The following is a 27,530-nucleotide window of genomic DNA, read 5'->3' on the forward strand; positions in this document are numbered from 1 at the left end:
TAATTGATGAGCTTAAGTTTTGGTTTGTCCAATTAATAGTTCAAAGGAAAAACCTCATATTTTGAGAGTGCAAGAATATAAATGGCAAAATGTGGCAACCTTTTCAAATGAGAAGCTTTCAATATGTTTGCCGTACACGCTTTTACATTCAAACAAGGGGAACTTGACCATTCAGACTTTGGTGTCAGGTGTTCTTTGTCTGGAGGGGAGAAGAGACAGCAACCCTTGACTAAAGCTTTGCAGTTCACATTCGGGAATAGAGGGATGTTGGACTAGGGCTTCCTAATGCGCCATTTGTCATGCACAACACAGTTTTGAATTAAGTGCAAGCGTATTTAGGTATTTTCAAATTGTGTGTTTCTTTCATGTGTAAGATCAACATGGTTTGCAAAACATGGGTTTGCAGGGTAGAGTAACATCCCATTTAAAGCCACTCTTGTTCTGAGCTCAGGTGTTATAGATGAAAAACAGTTCTAAATCCTGTTTGCACATTGATGCCCTCTGTGGCTTAGGTAAGTCTCTAAGCGTGGGGTTTCTTAACCAGTAATCTGTTAACTGGTAGCAATTCATGGAAAAATGCACTTAATTTATTGTGAGTCACAGCTTTTGAGGGTGAGAGACAGAATCCCAGAACACCAGTGGCCTAAGTAGAAAGATTAAGGGAATATTACAATTTCACAATATAATGAATCTGGAATTTTCAGGTATCAAGAAAACAAAACACCAGTTTGTTAATTCATTGATAGGACTTCTGGCCCGAGGGGGTAGAAAAGTTATGGAACAACAACTTCAATGTGGTTGCTTGGTTTAGTAAAAAGAGATTAAACCCCTTTCCTCTAACACAGTGTTTCTGAGCAGAGGGTGGGATGGGGGATCATTTTTGTCCCTGGGACATATTTGGCAATGTCTGGAGACATCTTTGGTTGTCACAGCTGGGGTAGGGTGTGTGCTATTGCCACCTAGTAAGTAGAGGCAATGTTGCCACTAAACCTCCTACAAAGCACAAGACAGTCCCCCAACAAAGGATTATCCAGCCCCCAATGTCAGCAGTGCTGAGGTCAAGAAACCCTGGCCTAAGACAATGATGTGAAAAAAGTGAACTTGCTTAATCTATATAATGGGGTCTAAATTAGAAAATCCCTGAGTTTATTGTAATGCAGCTCTTCCCTTTCCCCAGAAATTGGTCCTTATTTTGAAAACTTAGGCTGAGAATTCAGATTTCTACTTCATCTACCTATACTATGTTTGATCAAGAAAATGGTTTCTACTTGTATAAATCTGACACACTCTGTTGCCTAAAACTATTGCCAAACATTAACATTTTTTTAAAAATTACAATTAAAATGTCATCATGATATGATTAGCTTTAGAACACGTTAAGAGCAATCTTCCAAACGAGACCCATCTCAGCAGGATTGCTGTAGTCACTGCATTAGCTAGAGGTGGTCTTGGCGCAGGAGATTCAGAAAGTAGACCCCTCGGCATTTGTAATAATGATGTTTTAAATCAACATCAGGCTGCTTATTCCTCGGCTGCTTTATCAAGAGTGAACGGAGAGGATACCCATACGTTGGAGTATTATTCAGCCATGAAAGGGAAGGAAGTACTGATTCATGCTGCAATATGGATGAACCTTGCAAATTTTATGCTAAGTGAAAGAAACCAGACACAGAAGGCCACATATTATGATTCTATTTCTGTTAATAGGCAAATCCATAGGCCCAGAAAGTAGATTAGTGGTTGCCAGGGGTGAGGGAGAGGGAGAATGGGGAATGGCTGTAACGGATAAGTGGGGTTTTGGGGGCTGAGGAAAATGTTTAGGAATTAGATAGCTGTAATGGTTGCCTAACGTTGAGCATATATGAAAAAACACCAAATTGTACAGTGTAAAATGGCAGGTGTTATGGTATGTGAATTATATCTAAATGTTTACAGTACACAAAAAGAAAAAAAAGGATGAGTGGAAGAAACACTCCTTGTCCTTTCTTTTCCCCACCGGCAGCCTCTTTCACTCCTGTCATAGGAGGAAAGACAGGCCTGCAGTTCTCCACGCTCCCATCTCAGGCTTTGACCTTGTGGCTCCGACCAGAGTCATGGTCTTCTGGTGGCTCCCCGAAGCTCAGGGGAGACACTTGGTCCTGCTCTGGCTCCATCTTGCCCCCTGGCTGGTTTAGGAATAGAGAACTCATCGTGGCCTGGCTCACTTCGGCGGTGCAGGCCTCAGAGCAGCTCTGGAGTTTATAAGTTTACATTTTTGCGTAGTCCTTTTAAAAAAAAATTTCCCAGAAGCTGCATGACTTTCTTTTTGTTTCCTTTTGCTCATCCAGTGGTTGATTCTTTAGCCTGGGACTAATTTGAACAATTCAGAACAGTGTTTTACAGGAATTACCTAAGTAGTGGGTTTTAGATGAAGGATGGCAAGGTGAGTGTAAAGTGAGAAACGTAGTTTATCACAGCAGGGGACACTGAGCAGGAGTAAAGGCAGGCTCTGGAGAAGGAAGCAGAGTAGCAAGAAATAATTTAAGCCATTAATAATTTAATAATTAACTAAAGAGAAGGGAGTAAATAAGGGCTGATAGTTTACTGGGGAGGTTTAAAATTATAGGGAAACCCACGGCTCCTCTGTGTAGAATAGAACCTACTGTTCATGCCAGCTTATGCTGAATAAGTACATTATGCACTTAATTCCCAAAATAACTTTTTGAGGTAATTGGTGGACTCTCTATTTTACAGATGAGGAAACTTAAGCTTGGAGAGATCAGGTAACCTGTGTAGGCACGAGGCAGTCATATGAACAAGTGTTTCAGCCTCAGGACAATTTTAGGTTTACACCTTGACCCTCAGTCCCCAAAGAATGGGATCTTTGTTCAGGGCTGACAGTTTAATAGAGGAATATTTGGAGCCCAGGGAAAGTCCAGGGACAGGGATGGAGCTAGACGGTGAAGGTCAGAGTCTGAGCTGGGACCTTGGACTGTGCAGAGCTGGAGGCCCCATGTGTTCACTGTGATGGCAGTGAAGAGATCTGTAGCTTTTCATCTTTGCATTGAACAGATTAGTTGAGAGTTTGCTAGCAGAAACAAAATTCTACCCTAGATGTGTTACAAATCAATTGTTGCCTTTTGATTTATGTAGGAAGCCGAAAACTGGAATATTAATGCTGAACATGGGAGGCCCTGAAACCGTTGGAGAAGTTCACGACTTCCTTCTGAGGCTCTTCTCGGATCGAGACCTCATGACACTTCCTGTTCAAAAGTAAGATACATGTAAATGCCCATACTTATCCATAACCTGTGCAGTGCATTTTGCCTTCCATGTATCTCAGTTCTGTAGTTAAAAAATAAATAAATAAACGGTTTTAGTGCACATCTGGTAGTGCTAGAGCAGCATTCTTATTTTCTACTAGTTATGAGAAGGCTATGATGTAAGAAGAATTGTGGGGGAGAGAGAAAGCAAGTTAGCGAGGATTCCCCTTGGGCCGTTTCCTTCCCAGAGCTCTGGAAATTGCAGCGGTCTGGACACAGCTGAAGGAGCTATAAAGATGTATTTGTACTTTGTACTTAACTAACACTCGGGGAAGCAATGAGTACTATTCATTGGTGCTGTGGAATTGAGTTCTTGCCGTCCTTCTTCCCTTCCTTTCATTCTCTCCTCCCTCTTTTCTTTCTTTATTTTTTTTTGAGGTATGATTGATATTTGCTGTATATTTTGATGTGTATGACTGAGTTTCACAATATCTTTCTTTAAAAGTTGGAGTCTAATTGCTTTACAGTGTTGTGCCGTTTCTACTGCACAGCGACGTGAGTCAGCTATATGCGCACACATATCCCCTCCCTCTTGGACCTCCCTCCCACCCCCCTCCCCTACCCCACCCATCTAGGTCATCACAGAGCACCCAGCATAGGGTTTTTTTTTTTTTTTTTTTTTGCGGTCCGCGGGCCTCTCACTGCTGTGGCCTCACCCCTTGCAGAGCACAGGCTCCGGACGCTCAGGCTCAGCGGCCATGGCTCACGGTCCCAGCCGCTCCGCGGCATGTGGGATCTTCCCGGACCGGGGCACGAAGCCGCGTCCCCTGCATCAGCAGGTGGACTCTCAACCACTGCGCCACCAGGGAAGCCCAAGCATAGGGTTTTTTAATAAAAAAAATTTATATATGCGTACGATAAAAAATTGCAAATAGTTAATAAGTGTTTATAGTAAAAAGCAGATGTTTCTTTCCCCTTGGACTCCAGCCTCCCACTTACCCACCCCGGAGGTAAGCACTGTTAGGTCCAGAAATAGTCCAGGCACATCCAGGTGTATACACACACACACACACACACACACACACCCCTCTTTTACACAAACATGAATGTACTTATGTACATCACTTGGCACTTTGCTATTTTTTTTTTTGAAACTTAATTTTTCTTGGAGATTATTCCATAACAGATTATATAGATGTGGCTCATTCTGTTTTCGTGACTGTATGGAATTGCATTGTATGGCCATACCTTAATTTATTTAGCCAGCGCCTCACTGACGGACACTTAGATTGTTTTCAGTGTTACAGTGAACATCCTTGTGCACACATCTTTGCTCACGTGGGCAAGTATATCATAGGATTAACATGCATCTTCTTAAATAAGAGGAATGCACGCTGCCTAATGTCTTGTACGTCCTAGTTCCTATTAGGTACAGGATCCAGAGGTGGTAAGTTAGTAGCTGGCACACAGCCAGGTGCTCTGCACAGGTGTCTGAGCTCCTGAATCTTCAGGGCCTGCTGCTAGAACAGCTTGTAGGGCAGGGTGGATACTCCTCAGAGACTGTCTGGTTCTCTCTCTCTAATCTGAGCCGGAAGAGCAGGCTGTTGTCAGTGACCTCGAGCTTCTGTTTTTAAAGGCTTGATCTTAATAGGCTCTTCTTAAAATTTTGCTTATCTTTTTTTTTTTTTTTTAATGAGTTGAAAATGTTTCTGAGGTTGCTTAGCTGGAATAAAATGATTTTAATGTTCAATGATTTAGTAAGCTGGGACCACTCATTGCCAAACGCCGAACCCCCAAAATTCAGGAGCAGTACCGCAGGATTGGAGGCGGCTCCCCCATCAAGATGTGGACTACTAAGCAAGGGGAAGGCATGGTGAAGCTGCTGGATGAGTTGTCTCCGCACACAGGTATGGTGTTTCCCAACTCACATCTCACTAGGTTGGTTCTTTCAAAGTATAGTTATGAAACTCACAACACTGTTGGAAGCCAAATGCAATTCTGGGTACCAGCAGCTCTCGATTTGCAGGGGGTCCTACATGATGCCCGGCCACTGAACTCAGTTCTTGTGGCATTTTCCTTTGTCCCCAGATGTATGCCTTTTCTATTACTTCCTTATGTTACAAATAAAAAAGCTAAAGTTTCAGAACATTAGTCTCAAAAGGAAGTTGGAGGGTGCGTTAAGTTGAGCTGGACTATAAGGAAGAGGCTACCTACCATGAAGAAGCGGATGCATACATCATCGTCCTGGAAAGAAATCTTTGGGGAATAGGTTGAGGCTGCTGCTATTGTTGTTTCTCTCTGTGTGGATGACTAATTAGATCAGCATTTAGGGCAGAATTAGCTAGCTGCAGCCGTGAGGCTCTAAGCAACTTTCAGCAACCGCTTTCAGCTCTTGGCAATACCATGATCGTGAGTCATTTAAGTGCCTCGTTGGGCATGACACTAAAAAGAGGATTGCACACATCTGGTGACTGTTCTCTGAGAGCCTCTAACGCAAATTATAATGTGCAGAATGAAACATTAACTACACAAAGGAACTCTAAGTGCCGTATTTAATTGCATTCAAGACACCATTGATTGCTGGACGCACCATTGTTTTTATATAATACAAAGACACAAGACCTCTGTCAGTTAATTTTAAGATGGTGTCTGTTGTAGACCAATATAAGGTGTTAAAACAAATACTGTGCATCTTAGGACACATGAAATGTGTTCATTGCAGACAGTTTAGGGCTCAGGATCAGGACAGTGTGACACAGTGCGGACCCTCACGGAGAGCAGCCCCGCTAGGCAGGACCAAAAGCGTTTCATTGAGCAGCAGCTCGAGTTGCTCTCAGAATACACTGTTTGTGTCACACGTGGGACAAAGGGCTCCAGCCCTCGGCAGAGCATCTCACTTGGAAAATTGTTCACTTGTGCTTTTGAATATTAGGTTTTCTCCCTGCCTTCACTTGTGGCTTCAGGGCATTTCTTATACAGCTCAGCCACATGTGACACAGTGTATCTTTTAAAATGTGGGGTGAGGGAAGCTTGGCTGACCTCACCTCACACCTACCCAATGGAGAACAAACTCTCTAGTCACTCTCTGCTTATCACGATAAAATGTTTAGCGTGAACCAGATCTGCAGTTGCTATGCTGTCTTCGGTGGGCGAAGGCAGCGGAAAGATGCCATTTTTCCTGGTGACGTCTGAGTCTAGCACCCCTCACCATAAAAACACGAGTAGAGCTGTCAGCCTTGAAAAAGGAGTATACATGCGTCCTTCCCACTTCCTTCTTTCTCTGTGGTGAGACTGCTGGCTTGTCCAGACCAGACAGGACAGCAATGGCCTCTGCCTCCCTGGTTGGTCTGGAAAGAGTCCCATGGAATGACCTGGATGTACAGCAGTGTCCCACTCGCTATCAGATACCTGGTGTTGATGACCCTAGGGCATATCACCAGCCTCTGTGGCCCACGCTGGGACCCCCGAGGCAGGCAAGTTCAATTCTGCCTTTCTGCTGCGTGGTAGATGACCACCTCATCATTTAAGCAAGCCTGCTTTGGGGGTGTTTAATGCGGCCCAAGACCACCCACGCATTCATTCATCAGTCGCCTACTGAGTGCCCTGCGCTGGTCAGTACTGCTACTCACGGTTGAAAAACATGGTTTCTACTTACAAGAAGCTTCTAGTCTAGTGGAGCCTTGCTGCTGCAGGCCAGGCTGCTCCAGGGGCAGAGAGAAAAATCCTTTGAAGACTTGCTGGAGGGATACCCTCCGAAACGAGTAGAGCAGCTGATGATCACACGGAGTGTGGATATAGGAAACAGGAAACAGTCTCAGAGTTTAGCAGGTTCTTTGGGGGAACTTTGCATTGAAGAGCAAGAAGATTACCAGATGTGGCCCTGTGGCCCCCTCGGGGCTCGCCCAGGTTACCCAGAAAGAAGCTTCTTGTCCTGCTGCTCATGCTTTGCTGAGTGGACCTGAAGCTCGGCAGTGAAGCCCCAGCTGCCACTGGGTGGGGCTAGCACTGGGTTCCCTCCCTCCCTCACCCCTTCCTGCTGCTTCTCCTTCCTGCTTTCAGGTTTCCTTTCTTTCTTTCTTTTTTTTAACATCTTGATTGGAGTATAATTGCTTTACAATTGTGTGTTAGTTTCTGCTGTATAACAAAGTGAATCAGCTATACAGAACACTCTATGACATAAATCACAGCAATATCCTTTCTGACCCACCTCCTAGAGAAATAAAAACAAAAATAAACAAATGGGACCTAATTAGACTTAAAAGCTTTTGCACAGCAAAGGAAAACATAAACAAGACGAAAAGACAACCCTCAGAATGGGAGCAAATATTTGCAAATGAAGCAACTGGTGAAGGATTAATCTCCAAAATTTACAAACAGCTCAGTATGAAAAAGCAAACAACCCAATCCAAAAATGGACAGAAGACCTAAATAGATATTTCTCCAAAGAAGATATACAGATTGCCAACAAACACATGAAAGGATGCTCAACATCACTAATCATTAGAGAAATGCAAATCAAAACTACACCGAGGGGGCTTCCCTGGTGGTGCGGTGGTTGAGAATCTGCCTGCTAATGCAGGGAACACAGGTTCGAGCCCTGGTCTGGGAGGATCCCACATGCCGCAGAGCAACTAGGCCCGTGAGCCACAACTACAGAGCCTGCGCGTCTGGAGCCTGTGCTCCGCAACAAGAGAGGCCGTGATAGCGTGAGACCCGCGTACCGCGATGAAGAGTAGCCCCCACTTGCCACAACTAGAGAAAGCCCTCACACAGAAACAAAGACCCAACACAGCAAAAATAAATAAATTAATTAATTAAAAAAAAAAAAAAAAAAGGAGGTGAAGGACATGTCACCTTCTCCATTTAAAAAAAAAACCAAAAACAAAAACTACACCGCGGTATTCCCCTCACACCGGTCAGAATGGCCATCATCGGGTTTCCTTTCTATTCATCTCTTTCTCATTCCTCCTCCCTTCTTATACTTTTTTGCCTACAAAATTATACAATTTACTTTTGAACTGTGTCTATTTGTTTACATGTATTTGGAAAAGTTCTCTTTAGTCAAAAAAAAAAAAAGTGATGATTACAAACAGATAAAAATGTTTCAGACTCTCATTTTTGGGGCAAGTAGTTGTTGCTTGGTGGCCGGTGTAGATATTTTGAGACTTGCACAGGCTCTGTGTAGAATTACTATTGACTAATAACAGTGTGTTACATGAGGGAATGTGACTTGGAATTGGTTTCATGTAGTAATACTGCATTGAGGTCATTTAGTGGACACAGAAGGACATAGATGAGAAGTGCAATCATTTCACTTCATGAAAAATCTAAATCTAAAATACACTTTAAAAATTATAGTTTAGTTATACATGGCTCCTTTTAATGAAGCTCTAAGTACGTGCTACTCAGTGAAATAATTTCGTTCTTTATTGGGTGCAAAATGGGTTCATTTCAGATGGAGCTGGCTTCCCCATCCCTGGTTGTATGGCGTCAGGCAAATAACTTACCCGACTAAACCTCATCTTGAAAATGGGGATGATAACAGAACCCAACTCGTAGGACCACGGTGAAAGTGAAATGAGATAATCCTGAAAGGCATTAGCACGGTGCAGCAGTACATGATAAAAATTCAGGAAATGTGAGCTTTTATTATTCACCATTGGCACAGGGTTCACGATCTGATACAAACTACTAGGCATTATAATAACTTCACACCATTCTCTCAAAGAATCATGTACAAATCAGACGTTTGAACTGTTGCACGTGCTAAATGAACGGACTGGAGATTAATGCAGTTTTACTGTTTAAAAAATGGCTTTTCTATTTGTTCCTTTTTTTACTTCTTTGTAGTTCTCACCCAGGAGTGTTCACTGAGCAGCTGCTCTGAGGGTGGACGAGGCTGGGCCAGCGAGTCATGTGTTTGGCGCTCGCTCTGGCCAGATGTGCTGCCCACCAGATGTGGTGCTAGATGACATCCAGGAGACTCGTTCCTCTCCCCGCGCTCCTGCGGGGGAGCCAGGAGCCTCCGTGCGCGCTTGTTAGCTCCTCAGAATAGACCCAGTCGGAGACAGTGCGTCGTCACTTTTTCTAAAATATGTTTTTGCCGGCCGTCTTGAATTGGACCGTTTAGAAAGCATTATCTGTTCCTTCCAGAGCATTTTACTCTGTCTCACTTCCAGATATGGTCACCGCCCTGCTTTTATCTGTGAGGGAGGCCTCTCCACCTCTCTTAATCTGTAACATTTGAGGAACTCCCAGACCCCAGGCATTTAGGCTACAACTTTCAACTACCGGGCAGCTGAAAAGAAAGCAGGAGAAGCTGGTTGACCCCCAGCATTCAGGGGATCTTACTGTGTCAATCTGATCATTGGATTGTCTCAAGATAGATTAGAAAGCAAATTCCATTTCAGCCTCAGCTCAGAGCACCAAGAGCTCCTGAAAAGCGGACTTGATGATACTGTGATAGTTGGCAGTTTTAGCACGAACCACGTAATCTTTAATCTTTGAACAATCGGTCATTTGGAGTTTGCTTACAGGGCCATGCCCTCTGGGGTGTTTTAACTGCAGGTCACCATATTTTATGCAAGAGACCAAAAAATTGGTAGCCTAGAAGGGACAGGCAGCTGAGAATGATTTCATTTGTATCCCTTCCTTCCTCCTTCTGTAGTTCCCAACCAGAGAATATTGAATCAGACTGTCCTTCCCCTGCACAGACATGCTTCTCTTCCCCTATCGATATTCTGCTTCATTTCTTGGCATCATGCTCCATTGATTCAGTCCCTTGGGTCAAGTTTCTGAGGAATGTTTTCTATATCTATATCTATATGTAGCACACACATATATACATATGTATAAAATATACACACATATGTATATACACACTCAGAGAGAGACACACACACACACACACACACACACACGCAATAAATGTATCATCTTTTTCTTCACTTCAACCTAAATGTTTCTTGTGGCAATTTAGTGTCATGTTCTTAGTTGCAGCCCTGGCTTATGCCTGGACAGTAATGTCATCTCAGGTTTACTATTACTTAATGTTTATGTAGTGTATTTTCAACTTCATCCCTGAGTATAAGTTGAGTGTAATCCTATGAAAAGACAAGGAAATAAAACTGGGTAACTTTAGGAAACTTTCAGTTTTATGATTTTATAAATGCCTAAGAAATTGGTTGAAGATGCTTTAAAAATACAGGAGGAGATAGGAGAGGGAATTGGTAAAGTGATAGGAGAAGGACCACAAAGATGTGCCCTGACTTGGGCCGTTTAGGTGCCAGAATAATGATTTTTAAATCCCACTTAGCGCCTCCAACTTAAGCATTGTTGTTGGTTTGTTCGTTGATTTGTTTTTCATATAAGTGAGGAGAATCATTTGAATCATTTGTTATTAGTGCACTTTTATCGAGTATCCCAGAGCTTTTATATAAACTAGGTGGCCTGGGGTCTGAGGGAACAGAAGGAGGGGACCCGGGTGTTGGAAGAGGCTCGGGGTGAGCCATGGAAAGAGCACAGGCTTTGGGGTGGGGAGACCCACGTTGCAATCTCATCTCAACCATCGGCTAGTTGTGACTTTGGGCAGGTTCATTAACCTTTGAGAGTCTGTTTCCTTATCTGAAAAATGGGGTTTAGATGAGAAAAAAAAAAAAAGCACAATGTCTCCCATGGTATCTGGTACATAAGAGGAGGTTATACTTTAAGGATAAATGCTCTCTGCTCTTGAGTCTCTCTTGTCTCAGCCAAGAGCAGAGAATAAGGCCCAGAAGCTTGAGTTTTAAAAACCATATGCTAAATGGTTGAACACAGAAAACAGTGGTTAAAACTCCATATACCAGCAGAAGACTGGCTAAAATCCAAGGACTATTCTAAACGTGCTCACTTTATCAGCACCATAGGAAATTAGGGTAACTGTCTTTGTTCTGGACACTGCATCCTGTTTGGAATCTATATCAAGATGAATGCTTTCTCCTTTCCACACATGCTTCCTAATAGCCCCTCACAAATACTATATTGGATTCCGGTATGTCCACCCGTTAACAGAAGAAGCAGTTGAAGAGATGGAGAGAGATGGGCTGGAAAGGGCGATTGCTTTCACACAGTATCCACAGTACAGCTGCTCTACCACAGGTAAGGCTTCTCTCTGACAGTGGGAGGGTAGATCTGGCCCTGGCAAAAATAACCAGGGAAGCTGAGCGCGGAAGGAAACGATAAATCATTTTCGATTTGAATGGCAAATCCAGTCTGTCTGTTTTAAACATGAGAGTTCAGGTCAGTCCGTTGGAAATCTCATGGTTCATCTGTCCCTTGAGTTATTAGCCAGTTGACTGAGAATTACAAATGGTGGGTGAAAGGCAGTGGCTTCCAGTGCTCAGTGCTTTAATGCAGCTGTATAATGGATCAGTACTGAACCTTAAGCCACTTTCTATGTTTGTGTAATAACCCTTATTTTTATGGCTACCCTAATATTCTTATTAATGTAGCAAAGTTGATAGCTGTTTCCATTTTGCCAGCAGAGATGTCCATATAACATTGGAAATATTGGTATGTATTTTGGTTATGCTTTGGTTATGGGTTGGTTCCTGGTTAAACCAAAACCCAGTTTAGGGTTTCCTTTGCAAACTTCTCTCAGTGTTCTAGATTATGGGAAATGTTACTAGGTGTTGTTTCCTATATATTTAATTGGAGCTGGAGAATAATCTGTTTTGCCAATCTCTGTATCGTGAGGTATAGGTAAATCTTCTACTGTCACCCACAAATACATTTGTTTACATCCTTTCTCAAGGCTTGCGGTCAGCACATTTTTACTCCCAAATTGCTTTTGGACATTAGTGCATATTATTTCTATAACTATAAGGAGAAAACAAAAGGCTACTGGAAGAAATCTTGGAAGCCTGGTGTGTACCTTAAATATTTATTCAGAGCACCTGTGAAAATGTCTGAGTTCTCAGACACCCTCAAGAGTTTGAATTGTGATTTCTTTTGGACATGTACCTCAATAACTTTAAAATGTCTGCTAACGTTATTGGAGAATAAATCAGATTTTATAAATTTCTAAACTATACTTTGGCCGGGCTTTCAAAAATATAACTCAACATGTAAATGTCCTCTCTCAAAATTAAACAAGTTAAGAAGATGGTTATTTATATGACAAAGGATTGACTAGGGTTTCATTTCACAGCTGGCTCTAGCAGTGTGTTTAAAACAGTAGTATCTGCAGCTTTTCCCTAGTACCTCTGGTGTAAGGGCAGGTACATCCCTTCTTCAGAGATGTGAAAGCCTTTGGGAAGCATGTTCATTCTTTGAGGCCACTAGAGTGTCGTTTATCTGTTGTTTTATTTAGACACATATTGTGGCAGCACCAGTATATTCTATGTATCAATCACTTTTTTTAATCTTGCAATTTTTTTAGTTACGCTTTTCCCTTAATTACTACCTTTGATAGTTCATTGCATATTTCTGAGTGATTCAGAAGACCTGCTGTGGCTTCTCGAAGTCCCTCTGTACATCTGAAGATGCTGTTCACCTGTGAAATGTGGTTTGCAATGTGAAGATGGTGGTGACTACTTTGTGATTTCTGGAGGGATGGTTTTTGAACCTGGAATGGACTCAATTTGGATTTATCTGACCCATTGTATTCTCAGAAAAATGGAACTCCATTTATTTTTCTGAAAATTGAGTCTTAGCCTGAGGGTACATGTGATTTAAATATGGCTTTGTCCTGGCTAGCATTTTAGCTTGGAGACCTAACTGATTAATAGTTCTCATGGAGAAACCGGTGGTGTTGGGAAGCGTGGCAATGTTTTGGAGCATTTGCCCCATGTGAAGATTGAAGAGGAGGCCCCATGTTAGCCTTAGGTTCCTAGGATTAAGGCTTGGCTCCAGTGCCAGCTCCTCTAGGCCAGGAAAAAGATTGCACTGGGTTGGCACCATCTGCTTTCCCTTAGTCTTCGAATTTTCACGGTTTCCGTCTCTTGTTTAGAAATACAAGTTTTGTTAGATTACCTGTAAGGATCTGGTATTCATTCAACTTATTCTAGGGAATGATGATAATTTTATAAAGCAGGTAAAAACAGAGAGTGCGCTTAGAAACCTTAATAAGCTGCTCTTCTTATCAAACAAGCCATTAAAAAGGATGGTTATAAAGCTTTTATTGTAATGTGGAAAATATTCATCTCATAATACTAAGTAAAAATGCCCTAAATACTCAGGATACAAAACTGCCCATGTCCTAAAAAGTATAACTTTGTAAAACAAAACAGCTGTAAAGAAAAAGAATTGGAAAGAACTACCTTAGAAGAAAACAATGACTGTATTAGCATTCTGGGGTCACAGCCAGTTTCTTTTTTGCTTTCTTTCCCACCCCCTACATTTTCTGTAAATGGGGTTGATTACCTTCATAATGGGAAAAAAATTTAACATGCTTTCAATTGTAAGACTTGGTCCTTGCTGATAATGACTGCTTGTATTTCATAAATCCGCTGCCATTGTGCTTCTCTAGAGAAGTGGCCTCAATACTCTTGGAAAGGCCATTGAAATTGATTGCTTTTTAGTGATCTTCATTTGCAGGGTAGTTAAATCTATATGCATTTTAGAGTATTGAAGTGATTGTAATTAGACTGATTCAGTGCAGAAGACTTACCTGCTTTGAACTTATTACTGCCTTTACTAGTCTGTTTTTTTATTTTCACCATAGCCCACATGCGTGTACTAAGTGGCCCCTGTATATTTCAGGCAGCAGCTTAAATGCCATTTACAGATACTATAATGAAGTGGGCAAGAAACCCACGATGAAGTGGAGCACGATTGACAGGTGGCCCACACACCCCCTCCTCATTCAGGTAAGCCAGCCGCTGCCAGCTGCGTCTGTCACCCCAGCTTCTGGTGTGAGTCAGGTTCTTGTCCCTGCCTGGTCTGTGGGTGTCCCGAGTCTTACTGTTCTCTTACTTAAATTGTGTGCTGAGGATTAACAAAAGGTATTAGAGTCTTGATTTATTATGACAGGAGGAAATAAATTTAAGGATTAAAGGGTAAACTCTTTTCTTTCCTCAGATTAATAGTATTAGTTACAGACCATGGCAGAATTATGTTTTGAGTTTTGTGTTTCACAGTGACCAAAAGAACGTTAAAGATTATGCGAGGAAAAAAAAAAAGATTATGCAAGTTGTTTCATTTAATCTCCATTCATAGACTGAACAGCTGACAAACAGATCCTCTATTTTCTAAATCCTTTAAAATATCAAAAGATTAAAAAAATTTTAAGGTAATATATCTACATGTTCTGAGACAGAATAAATTTAACATTTCAATTGAGAAAGTTTCATATATTAAAAGAAATTTCTCCTACATAGTTTATATTTGTAATATTTATAGTAATAGATATTTGATTTTAGGAGAATCGGTTAAAGCTACAATTCTAAAGCTTTGAATTGGTGTTATTATGTACCTTTTCGCCCTTTGAATAGGGGAGTACTACTGGCTGTTGTCCTTGATCAAACAAATATTATTTTGTTCTGTTGGTGGAAGTTTCTACCTTCGAGTTAGTTTAGGTAGAAGAAATACTAAGTGATGTGGATTTCATCCGTTTATTTTTCATTCCTCGGACCGTCTCTGGCAAAATACCAGCTTAACACTTTTTTGAAGCCTGGAGTAACTTAAAATCGATAACCACTAGATGGTGGTAGACATCGTTGAAAGCAGGCCGGCTCGCCCCTGAGCAGACGGTGTTTTCCTTAGGCCCGTAGGTGCTGTCAAGGGTTAACGCTTAGGTTGAAATCCAGTTTTAAGTAAAAAGTGCGAAGTGAAAAGGAGGCACCTTCCCTCAGGGATGGGTGTAGTTTTGGTCTCAGTGTGGTGTCCTCCCCCCCAACCTCCCTCCCAGTTTGCTCTTTGCTGGGTCCAGTCCGGACCGCCTGAGCCCCAGCCTGGCCTGCCTGTTCTGCTCTTGGAGGCCTGTGATTGGAAACAAGGGGGGTTTCAGGTTAGCACTGACATGTGGTCGCAGAGAACCGAGGGATCTGCACAGCATCTGCCTGCCCTAATTGAGGGAGTAATTAGATTTGCATTAATATTCAGTCCTTTGAAAAGGGGGGAAGCAGAAAGATGGAAAGGTCTCTTCACTGAGGAAGTCTCCCTTCATAAAATGAAAGGGAATTTTAGAGGCATTTATCTGCCCTCCTATATGGTGTGATTGAAGGCTCTGAGAGCCGCCGGCTTCTTTCATTCTGCAGAGGGATTGCGCATAGAAAATAGCGCAGATGGATTTTAGATGATTTCAGGAACACTTCTGCTCGCCCACGGCTCCTCTATTTTGATAAAGACTGAGTCTGTTGTAAGCTGTAACAAATTGTGTTTCTACTTGCAGTTATGCAAGATGATAAAAGGAAAAAATACTACTAAAATTTTGAGGAAACAAAAATTTATGGTTAGATTTTATTAGTATCATGACGATTACGTGAGGAGATTTGATATCTAGTGGAAATAGAAAAGAACCCCAACTAAACAAAAACTAAAAGTAAAAACTGAAATTAAAAATTGTGTGTTTAGTCTACATTTCTATCAATACGTATTATAGGTAGTAATTACTCAAAATAGTCATTTTACTACTGTATCTAGCTGTTGGGATATTTGGTGTAAATGTATGTCCCAGGCTCCTACTTAAACTTTGCGTTGGGCCTCCTTATCTAGGCCTTTGTACAGTCTTTTCTGAGCATCCTTAGTCTCCAAACACTGCAGAGACCACCAGGAAATATTGCTTTTATCTGTATCTAATCCTATCACATTGACTCTATAGGTAAATTACACATTTTGAAAAGGGAACTAACTCTCTAGGTACTGTTTTGTGCCTTAGAGCATTAATTTGTCAAAATTTGTGGGTTCTGGAAAGATTAATAATATCCCAATATTTATTAGGTAATAATTTGCTCATCCTATAGTATTAACCACTGATATATCAAAATGCCAACAAGTACAAATTTACATGGTTCTGGTAAACTGTCCTTTATAATTTTTTAAAATAATGCTTTAAAAACCTTTTTATTTGGAAATAATTTCAAGCATTGGAAAAGTTACAAGACTAAGAATAGTATATAAGGAACTCTCATTTCTTTGTTTAGATTCACATATTAATAACATTTATCCCACTTGCTTTATCATTTGCATGCTGTGTGTGTATGCATATGTATGTGTGTCTATGTATACATAATTTTTTTCCTGAACCTTTTGAGAATAAGATTTTTATACACACACACACACACACATACATACATACAGACTTATAAAACCACCCTTTACACCTAAACAGCAGGCATATTCTTTTCGATAACAATGATACAATAATCTACCTCAGCAAATTTAACATTGATACTTAAATCTATCTAATCTACATTCATATTCCAATTTTGTCCATTGACTCATTAATGTCCTTTGTAGCATTTGCTTTATAAGTTAAATGCCAGAGTGATTAAAGAGTGAGATAGAAGAAAGCCTCTTCAGACCTGGTATTTCAGCACCTATTGTTGTGACTGGGGGACGTGCCAACTAAGGAAGGGAGTTAACTGGTCTGGTGGAGAGAGATGTGACGAGGAAGGGGGGCTGCGTTCTAGCCCAGGTTCCGCAGATGCCATGCGGCTGAGCGGGCTGAACGGGCCCCCCAGTCAGCCTCAGCTCCCTGCTCTGTGGATTTAATGAGAGTTGTACAACCTCTCATCTGTTGTTATGAAGGCTGTCATGAAGATTGACTCAGTGAGGAAAAGGTCGTAAAAATAGAATCATTTTCTTATTCCTCTGTTATTTCTGTCTAATGTATTTTAATGTGATAGGCCTGAAAGCCAAGCTAAGGGAGACTTAGTAAGACCCTGTAAGCTGTTTTCCTGCTAGCCGAGCAAATGAGAGGTCTTAAAACAACTTCTCCTTCCCATCTGTGTTTCCTTTCCATCTGGAAGTGTGCCCTGTGCCTCCCAAGGGGAAGCGTCCAGAGCGTTCGTTTTCAGTGAGCCATTAGCGAGCTTTAGAAGTTTCCCATCAAATTCCCCAGGCCCCTGAAACCGTTATGAGCCATTTTGATGATGAACCAAAGCAAGAGAGACTGTACAGTTTGCAGTTTTTTTTACAAAGACAATTCTGATGTTTGAGGGCTTCTCTGAGAGTTTTGGTGTCGCTCTCATTTAAAAAAATATTTTCTTTTCCTTCCATGTCTTTCTTCCCGCTCCCTCCTTATCCCCCTTTCTTGGTGTTCCCACAGTGCTTTGCCGACCACATTCTGAAAGAACTGGACCATTTTCCACTTGAGAAGAGACGCGAGGTGGTCATTCTTTTTTCTGCTCACTCGCTGCCGATGTCTGTAAGTAAGAACATTCTGTTGGATGACCCAGTGGTAGAGGATTTCGAAATGTGTGACATGGACTCAGCTTCCGTTTGGCCTAAGCCCAGTGCAAGGAAGAACTCTAAAATCTCAAACTGAACTTGGTGCTAATTTTAGACTCGTTTCTTGAAGCCTAATAACAATTCATTCAGACTATACTATTGTGAATAGACATTGTCTCAATAAGTCCCTTTAAAATGGTAACTTGAAGATATATTCCTACATAAGAATTTTTAATAAGTGGGACAGTTAAAAGGAGACTGCTTTTTGCCTGCCCTGTTGAAGGAACTCAGCCTGACGTTTCAGGGTGTTGGATTGTAGACTGTGCCACCAGGGAAGCCCTCAACCCCATTCTTTTGTTCTCAAGACTTGGGCTGTTTGAATTCCCGGAAGTGATTAGTTTTTAATTTGCCAAGGCTAGGGAGCACATTTTGGCCAGTGAATATAGAGTGTGTCAAATTATGATCTGGTTGCTCCTGAGTTTCTCATATTACACTGGGTGTTCATTAAGATACCGCATCTGTGCCATCACTGTTGCATTTGTGGAGACAAGAATGATGGAGCTGGTGTATGTATGATATACAGAAGTGCTTGGGATAAGCAGCCAGTTTCATCAGCTTAGAACCAGCATTGTACCCTAAAAACATTACTTTCAAAGCTGGAGAGGTAGAGAATTACATTTTCTTCGGTGTTATTAAGGTTTTAACTCCAGGGATAATGGAGTTAATACAAGTGTCGTGTCTGGGGCCACTCTTCTAATTGGTCTGTGCTGCCACCTGGTGGTCACCAGGGGCAAGCCCGTTGCAGCTTCTCTCTCCCGCTTGTCACCTAAGCGGTGCCAGGTTCAGCAGTAGGCAGCTCTGGAGAGAAACTTCTCTCTTCTGGAAGCCTGCCTGTTCTCTTTTCTGGTCCCATGCAAATTCTCTTCACATGTCCGTCCTCTTGCTCTGTCCTTCTCCTTTTTATAACCGTCCTGTGTGTGATGAGGCCGTGTCTGAAGTGCCAGAAGGGAAGCTCTCTAGCCAGGAAAGGAGGAAGCACGTTTTTATACGGGAACGATTCCAGGTGCTGCCTTCTCTCCTCTGTCTCTCACTTCACTTCCCGTTCTTCCCCTCAAGGACTGAAGATGCTGCTTCCAGGTTTGTTTATTTGGGGTTTTTTTGCTGCCCAGGGTCTTGGGTGAGACTGAGAAATACCATGAAGTCAGGAGGATAAGGATGGGGTAGGGAAGGCAGAGGGATTGTCGAGCAAGAAAACCGTTCTCACAAGCTCTTCGTTTTCCCCTGCATTCGCTTCTAATGACTTTTTCCCCGTCATGACTTTTTTTTTTTTTTTATTTATGGCTGTGTCGGGTCTTCGTTTCTGTGCATGGGCTTTCTCTAGTTGTGGCAAGCTGGGGCCACTCTTCATCGCGGTGCGCGGGCCTCTCACTATCGCGGCCTCTCGTTGCGGAGCACAGGCTCCAGACGCGCAGGCTCAGTAATTGTGGCTCACGGGCCCAGTTGCTCCGTGGCATGTGGGATCTTCCCAGACCAGGGCTCGAACCCGTGTCCCCTGCATTGGCAGGCAGATTCTCAACCACTGCGCCACCAGGGAAGCCCCTCGTCATGACTTTTTAAAAACGTATTATGTTGAAGTCATTTTAGACTTACAGAAAAGTTGCAAAAATAGTACCGTGTTCCCTTAGCTTCTCCTAATGTTGACATCTCACATAACCCGAGTCCAGGGATCAAAACTAAGGACCGAACGGCGGTGCAGTGCTGTTACCTGAAGGCCTTACTCAGATGTCACCACTTCCTCCTCAGTTGTCTCTTTTCTGTTCCAGGATCCAATCCAGGATCTTACATGGCATTTACTTGTCACGTCTCCTCAGGATCCTCCAGTCTGTGACAGTTCCTCATACTTTCCTTGTCTTTCATGACCTTGATATTTTTGAAGAGAGATTTTAGTAGAATGTTAGTTATTTTGTAGCATGCTCCTCCATTTGGATTTGTCTGGTATTTTCTCATGATTAGACTGAGGTCGTGTATTATCAGGAAAAAAAAACCCTGGGGTGGTCTGTCCTCAGTGTAGCGTATCAGGGGAACATGCTGGCAGTATGTTTTACTACTTGTGACGTGATCCCTGGTCATTTGTCTAAGGTGGTATCTTCTGGATCTGTCCATTATAAGGTCACTATTTTTCTCTCTGTAATTACAAATATCTTAGGCAAGCTACTTTGAGACCGTGCAAATATCTTGTTGTTCCTCAGACTTTTGCCCACTAATTTTAGCCTCCATCAGTGGATATTTCTGTGCTGTTCTAATGGTGACTTTATATTTCCCTCATTCCTTCTACATTTATGTTTCTAATGGCAAACTAACTTTTAATAATATCATGAAAAGGTTCATCATTTTATTTCGACAATGTTTGTTGAACACCTACTATATTCCAGGCAGTCTTCTATCCTCTATCATAAGATATGGGAGTGAACAAAATAGACAAAAATCTTTGCCTCCAGAGCATGGGGGAAGGGGGACAGATGATAAACATAATACATAAGAAAATAATCTGGAATATTAGGAGGTAATAAGTGCTATGGGAAGAAATAAAGCAGGGTAAGGGGGCTAGGGAGTTAGTACACAACTAAATATTAAAGAAGTGAAAGTAACACTTCTCCTGAACATTTTCAGAGGTATTAGCAAGCTGTTCTGGCTGTGAGTAGCATTTACAGGCACTGTGCACAAAGCATTGCCATGGTCCGCTGTTGTGGGAAGAGTGGGGAAAAGGGATTAGAACACACAGGCCATGCTCTTGAGGAGCCTGGAGTCTGAGCCCACGTGCCGCTTCTTTCTCTTCTTCCACTAGTGTTTACTCTGTGTCCACCTGGTCCCCATAGACTCACACTGTCCGTACAGCACTCTTTTGTTTTTCTTTTTTGCAGTACGCGGGCCTCTCACTGTTGTGGCCTCCCCCGCTGCAGAGCACAGGCTCCGGACGCGCAGGCTCAGCGGCCATGGCTCACGGGCCCAGCCGCTCCACGGCATGTGCGATCCTCCCGGACCGGGGCACGAACCCGTGTCCCCTGCATCGGCAGGCGGACTCTCAACCACTGCGCCACCAGAGAAGCCCCGTACAGCACTCTTTCAATTTCATTTCTAAAATCAGGGAGTTCCCTGGTGGCCTAGTGGTTAGGATTCCAGGCTTTCACTGTCGTGGCCCGGGTTCAATCCCTGGTCGGGGAACTGGGATCCCACAAGGTGTGCAGTGCAGCCAGAAATAAAAATAAAATAAAATGAAATAAAATCAGCCCCTCAGGTGACTACCAGGAGTGAAGGCCCGTCCCTTGTTGCCTCTTCCTTCCCAGCTTTTCTGTCTCATTTTCCCTATTTCAGATGGGGGATTGAAGAAACCCATCCTCCATCGCCATACATTGTCAATCTCCCATGAACAACATGGACACAGAATTTGACATGTTCCTACGGGCCTTAGAGATGATTGAGAACAGTGTTCTCCTTTGGCTGATGAAATTGATCCAAGGAAGTTGGGCGTTGAGGTCAGATGGCATGGTCGTTAGCGCAGAAGACAAGGGGCGGCCTCAGGGCCAGGGCTCACGCCACCTCACCACATAGTCCGAGGCTCTCAGCACCCTTCACGGTGTTGGTGACTGAACACCCGTGTCTCTGTTGCAGGTGGTCAACAGAGGGGACCCCTATCCTCAGGAGGTGGGCGCCACTGTCCAGAGAGTCATGGATAAGCTGGGTTACTCCAATCCCTACAGACTGGTTTGGCAGTCCAAGGTAAGTGGCTTCCACACATCTGCAGGCAGTCAGCTCTCTTGAGGATGTGTATTTTAGGACAAAGTTATAAAATGATTAGATTTGGCCCTTTCACGTAGGCACAATGTTCTGTAACCTGACTGCTCCCATGAGCAGAAAGAACTCTGCAAGCAAATAAGAAGGAGGGAAAATCAAGTGACTACTGGAATTCCTCGATTCCATTGAAACAATAGATTATTTTTAATTGTAATCATAGGAATTGTTATATTTTGCCAATTTCGAGAAGGATTCAAGCTTAATATAGAAATACCAGAACCCATTAGAGAAGGTGTAAAACGTGGCCCTCACTCTTACAGGGAGGTGTGTGTATGTCCAGGGCAGTGGGCTGTGGTGAGACGTGGGTCCCTGTGTGCATTCATCCTCCTTTCTCACAGGTTGGCCCGATGCCCTGGCTGGGTCCTCTGACAAACGAGGCCATTAGAGGGCTTTGTGAGCGGGGGAGGAAGAACATCCTTTTGGTTCCGATAGCATTTACCAGCGATCACATTGAAACGCTGTATGAACTGGACATCGAATACTCTCAAGTTCTAGCCAGCGAGGTAAGTGTGGTTATCAATCCCATTGTGATTTGTTTTAAAAGGAAACTCTCTCTGCAGTGATCTAATTGTGTCATTCAAAACTATCGTTCAGTATATATGTTTGCAGGTACCGTGGCCTCGTTGTTCTGAATAATACTTCATCTGAGTACTGATCCGAACACATCAACTTAATCGCATGTTTGCAGTGGGAAAGCACTCTTGTGCCTTTGTGAAACCAGGCAGCCCAGGGATCACTGCAGGCGATATCATTTTGTTTAGTTTGAGTTACTATACCCCTTGAAAGTAATAAAAACTACATTTCCTTAAGAAAAAAATAATTGTACTTCTCACCAGTTTGGAGGAAAAGAATTTCCTTGTTCTATAATTCCTCTTCTTCGCCTAAGAGTGCCCTTTACTTGGGCTGTTACACTGCTTCTGGTTGGGTTTCGAGGCACATAGGAGTCAACGCCATTTAAGAGAAGGGCGTGGAACGAACACTGGAACAGTATGTGTAACTTCCTTGACCTCTGTATGCACTCACTTAATTAGCTCTTTGCTACTATGTTGTGATCAGTCTGATTATTGAAATAACAGATACCATTCCGAGTTGTCTTGTAATGTAAGATGGATGTGATTGTCATTCACATGGAGAAAAACTATTGTTGACCCATCTCGGGGCTTCTGAGGGCCGGCCTGAAACCTGAGTCCACTTCTTAGCATTGTTTCTATGGGAATTGTGGAACCCTTGGGACCCAAGGAGCCCTTCCCTCTCCTCTTCCACCAGACCTCTTGGCCCTGGTCACCCCACGTGTGATGGATGGGGCCCCGGCCTCGAATGATACTTCACCCTTTCTGGGACCAGGTGGCAGGTGCAAGGAAGGGTGGAGAGTGGACTGGGGGAGAGCTTCAGCAGCACCCGACCCCACAGGTTTTTGTACGGATGTACTGGTCATCGATCACACATTGATGAAGGCAGAGGGTGCCTAAGTTACTTGTCAGTAGTTCTGATAAGGAATGTATGGGGAAGTCGTAGTTGGCTCACATGAGGTTGTAGGGTTGTCTATGGACTTCATTTGCCGATGCCTTCTAGGGACTTCCCCAGCAGTCCAGTGGTTAAGACCCTGCACTTCCACTACAGATACAGGCGATCTCTGGTTGGGGAACTAAGATCCCACATGCCACGTGGCACAGCCAAAACAAAACAAAAAAATGATGCCTTCTATATGCCAGCAATGACCTTGGCTAATGGTGACCTTGCTAGAAAACTGAAGTGCAGTGGTCGTTCATACCAGTGTATTTGGAAAACAAAGATTTGTTTGTATTGCATGGTAATTCACATTCATTCATATAACCAAACTGAGGTCATTCCTTAGTAATCAAATGGATTATTAGTGACTAATATATTAGCCTCTAGAGAGAATAAAGAAAACCATCTACTACAATTAATTTCCTTATTTTGAAGGGAGAATACACTACATTTCAAACTGTTAACTTTCTCTAAAAAGTAGTTTGAAATTTTTGCCCCAAATAGAAATTATTGCTTTCTGATAATAAAAATAATAAAGAACTCATTTCAGAGAAGTGTGACATAGAGAGTAGAACTCACTCAGACTCTTACCCCTGAGAGATATGTTAATATTTTGTTAAAAATAAGTCCCCTTTTCCCTCTAAATGTGTGTGTATCTTAATGAAAGTGGTACTCTTCTACACATTTAGTAAAAATGGTATTTTATTCACACTGTTTTTGTAACTTTTTTTCCTCTTAAAAATGTATTAGTATACTTTTTCTTTTTTTTTTTTTACATCTTTATTGGAGTATAATTGCTTTACAATGGTGTGTTAGTTTCTGCTTTATAACAAAGTGAATCAGTTATACATATACATATGTTCCCATATCTCTTCCCTCTTGCGTCTCCCTCCCTCCCACCCTCCCTATCCCACCCCTCTAGGTGGTCACAAAGCACCGAGCTGATCTCCCTGTGCTATGCAGCTGCTTCCCACTAGCTATCTATTTTACGTTCGATAGTGTATGTATGTCCATGCCACTCTCTCACTTTGTCACAGCTTACCCTTCCCCCTCCCCATATCCTCAAGTCCATTCTCTAGTAGGTCTGTGTCTTTATTCCTGTCTTACCCCTTGGTTCTTCATGACATTTTTTTTCTTAAATTCCATATATGTGTGTTAGCATACGGTATTTGTCTTTCTCTTTCTGACTGACTTCACTCTGTATGACAGACTCTAGGTCCATCCACCTCATTACAAATAGCTCAATTTCATTTCTTTTTATGGCTGAGTAATATTCCATTGTATATATGTGCCACATCTTCTTTATCCATTCATCCGATGATGGACACTTAGGTTGTTTCCATCTCCTGGCTATTGTAAACAGAGCTGCAATGAACATTTTGATACATGACTCTTTTTGAATTATGGTTTTCTCAGGGTATATGCCCAGTAGTGGGATTGCTGGGTCGTATGGTAGTTCTATTTGTAGTTTTTTAAGGAACCTCCGTACTGTTCTCCATAGTGGCTGTACCAATTCACATTCCCACCAGCAGTGCAAGAGTGTTCCCTTTTCTCCACACCCTCTCCAGCATTTTTTGTTTCTAGATTTTTTGATGATGGCCATTCTGACTGGTGTGAGATGATATCTCATTGTAGTTTTGATTTGCATTTCTCTAATGATTAGTGATGTTGAGCATTCTTTCATGTATTTGTTGGCAGTCTGTATATCTTCTTTGGAGAAATGTCTATTTAGGTCTTCTGTCCATTTTTGGATTGGGTTGTTTTTTTGTTATTGAGCTGCATGAGCTGCTTGTAAATTTTGGAGATTAATCCTTTGTCAGTTGCTTCATTTGCAAATATTATCTCCCATTCTGAGGGTTGTCTTTTTGTCTTGTTTATGGTTTCCTTTGCTGTGCAAAAGCTTTGAAGTTTCATTAGGTCCCATTTGTTTATTTTTGTTTTTATTTCCATTTCTCTAGGAGGTATACATTTAAGATGTTTCTAATTTTTTGCTTTCATAAACTGCTCTGTAATAAACATCATTTTTCCAATTATTTTCTTAGAAATAATTCCTAGCAATGGAATGTAAATGTTGATACATATTTTATTGGATTGTCCTACAGAAATACATCCTTTAAGTCTCCCATGAACAGTGTTTGAGAACACTTGGGACTCCCCTGGTGGTCCAGTGGTTAAGACTCCTCACTTCCACTGCAGGGGGCGCGGGTTCGATCCCTGCTCGGGGAACTAAGATCCTGCATGCCGTGCAGTGTGGCCCGAAAGAAAAAAACAGTTTGAGAACACTGACCAACTGGTTATCCTGCTGTTACTTCTACATGAAGTTTTGGAATATGATCAATCTCTTTTTAAATTGAGAACTATGTGTTTGCTGAATCTCACCATTTTCCCCTTCCCAGTCTTCTGACTTAAAAGATAAAGCAACAAAAAAGCCATCAGCGTTTCAGAAAGGGAAAGAGAAGATCCTAGCTACCTGAGTAAATAAGAATTAGATACTTCTCAGTTATTTGGGGGATAATTAGCTGGAATCAACTGGATATTTTTGGAGAGGGGAGCAGGGATGGTTGTAAACAATCCTTAGGTTTTTAATTTAGATTTTTCTATGTAAGAATATATTGAAAAACCCAACTGTGCGTATTGGATCCAATCTAGTTTCAATATACATTAAATTAATTTACCTCTTTTGGCACTTGGAATCAAAACGTGTAAAAATTTATGTCATTAAAGCAACATTCTGCTTAGGTAGAGTCTGTAAAAGTATGCATTAGAAAGGTAGACTGAAAAAAGAATGGTAAGCAGATTTAAATTACTTGAGTGTTCTATCAGATACAAACCTCAAAAATGGTTTGGAAACAAAGCACCCATGGGAAGGTAATGGGATGAGGGAAGGAATAGAAATTGAAGAGCAATTTTACAATAAAGGGGTGAAAATCAGCAACTATGTCTGGTCCCCGGACTGTTTTTCATTTCTGGGTAGTCTGGGAACACTTTGGTACTAAGACTTCGAGTTGTGTTTGTGTATGTGTGTTTATTTATTTATTTTATTTTTTGTAGCAGTTTCTTTAAAAAAAAAATAAAAGGAAAATAAAACGTGTATGTATTTTTCCTCCCTTTTCTCATTTGATTTCAGTGTGGGGTTGAAAACATCAGAAGAGCAGAGTCTCTTAATGGAAATCCACTGTTCTCGAAGGTATCTCTAGTGTTACAACCATTTCAGTAGAACATGTCGGAGAGCAGTCCTCTGAGAAACTCTTACAGAATATTGGTTTTCTCACATATTAGAACATTTTGAGTTCCAATTAATTACAAAAATAAAATCGAATCCCTTATGCTCTCGCTCTTTTCTCCTTTAGAGAGCCCCCGTTTTCTTATTTCTACCCACCTATCACTATGTCTAATTAAAAATCTGCCTTTCAGAGACAAGGTTCAGCAGGTGGGGTGAGAGGATTTCCTTTTCTAAAACCTGTATTTGAAACTTTTCTCTAAGCTGAGAATTCTTAGGAAAGGAAGACATCATAGAATTGGGTTCAAAGGGTTCATAGGTTTTGAATGAAAGGAAAGTGGCTCCTCTGGGGGATGGGCGAGGGGAGGTGTGGGAAGCTGCGGCCGCTCTGCTGCTGATGGGTCTCTCCTGCTTGCTGTCTGTCTCCAGGCCCTGGCCGACTTGGTGCACTCACACATCCAGTCCAACGAGCGCTGCTCCACGCAGCTGACCCTGAGCTGCCCGCTCTGCGTGAATCCCGTCTGCAGGGAGACCAAGTCCTTCTTCAGCAGCCAGCAGCTGTGACCCCGCCAGAGCGCCGCGGGGATTTGGCAGGTGCCCAGCCTCCAGACACCTCCGAGGTGGAGGAGGATGTATTTAGCATTAGGGAGGGAGTCACATTGATGTGGGCATAGCCTTTGGCCACAAATTGTGTACCTTCTTGAGGAATGGACTCTGAAATCCTTATTGAGGGGTATTTTTTACAGACCAACACAGTAAGCATTTATAGTTCCCCTCTCTGGGTGAAGTTACTAGTTTGGAATGTCCACTAGGCTATTTTAAAAATGAGTTTTAAAAATTTATCTTATGAGATGCACACGTATTTTCAGTACCAATTTTGGTTTTATTGCCCCCCAAAACCCCTGCAGGGGTACGGAGAGTGCCCTCTGTGGGGCTGTCAGAGTGAGCGAGGTCTGTTTACAATCTCATACTTGTTTTTTTAAAGTGAACATAGTTGAGTAAATGAAATATAATTTGAAAAAAGAAAGGGTACCTAATCTTTCCGTCAGCCCGTGGGTTACAGGATGCTGGTCCGGTGATGTGGTTCCTACAGCGGCTGCTCTTGCCAGTGACGTCACTAGTAATCGGCCATTTTGGTCCTTGTATGTGAACCTCACTTTCCTCACCATGAAACCGAATCAAGTGTAGGTTCCAAAAGTGCTTTGAGATTCCCCAGGCACACAGGGCTGATAAACGTGTAGCAATCCCGCATTTGTCATCCCCACCTTGGTGGGAATCGTTGGTGCCACAGGAGAGGGGGGCTGGAAATGCTAATGAAGGGCTTCATGTCCAGAGCT

At 42.3% G+C, this 27,530-nt stretch overlaps 1 protein-coding gene across 5 annotated transcripts in view; it reads left to right on the forward strand.

Annotated features, from left to right (window-relative positions):
- The window catches only part of FECH (ferrochelatase), a 38,545-nt gene extending 11,411 nt beyond the window's left edge, over nucleotides 1–27,134 (forward strand). For 2 of the 5 annotated variants that reach the window (XM_065889579.1, XM_065889580.1), the window contains exons 4-12: nucleotides 3,133–3,252; nucleotides 5,001–5,149; nucleotides 11,244–11,378; nucleotides 13,983–14,089; nucleotides 17,491–17,589; nucleotides 21,282–21,389; nucleotides 21,803–21,967; nucleotides 26,101–26,160; nucleotides 26,623–26,757. In XM_065889579.1, the coding sequence (XP_065745651.1) occupies nucleotides 3,133–3,252; nucleotides 5,001–5,149; nucleotides 11,244–11,378; nucleotides 13,983–14,089; nucleotides 17,491–17,589; nucleotides 21,282–21,389; nucleotides 21,803–21,967; nucleotides 26,101–26,160; nucleotides 26,623–26,757 (1,078 nt within the window). Of the gene's footprint in view, nucleotides 1–3,132; nucleotides 3,253–5,000; nucleotides 5,150–11,243; nucleotides 11,379–13,982; nucleotides 14,090–17,490; nucleotides 17,590–21,281; nucleotides 21,390–21,802; nucleotides 21,968–26,100; nucleotides 26,161–26,622 lie in introns of all 5 variants that reach the window. The other 3 variants (XM_065889581.1, XM_065889582.1, XM_065889583.1) reach the window with 3 other exon arrangements.
- Nucleotides 27,135–27,530: the final 396 nt, after the last annotated feature.

This window comes from Phocoena phocoena, chromosome 13, assembly GCF_963924675.1.
Source record: "Phocoena phocoena chromosome 13, mPhoPho1.1, whole genome shotgun sequence".
Classification (NCBI taxonomy): domain Eukaryota; kingdom Metazoa; phylum Chordata; class Mammalia; order Artiodactyla; family Phocoenidae; genus Phocoena; species Phocoena phocoena.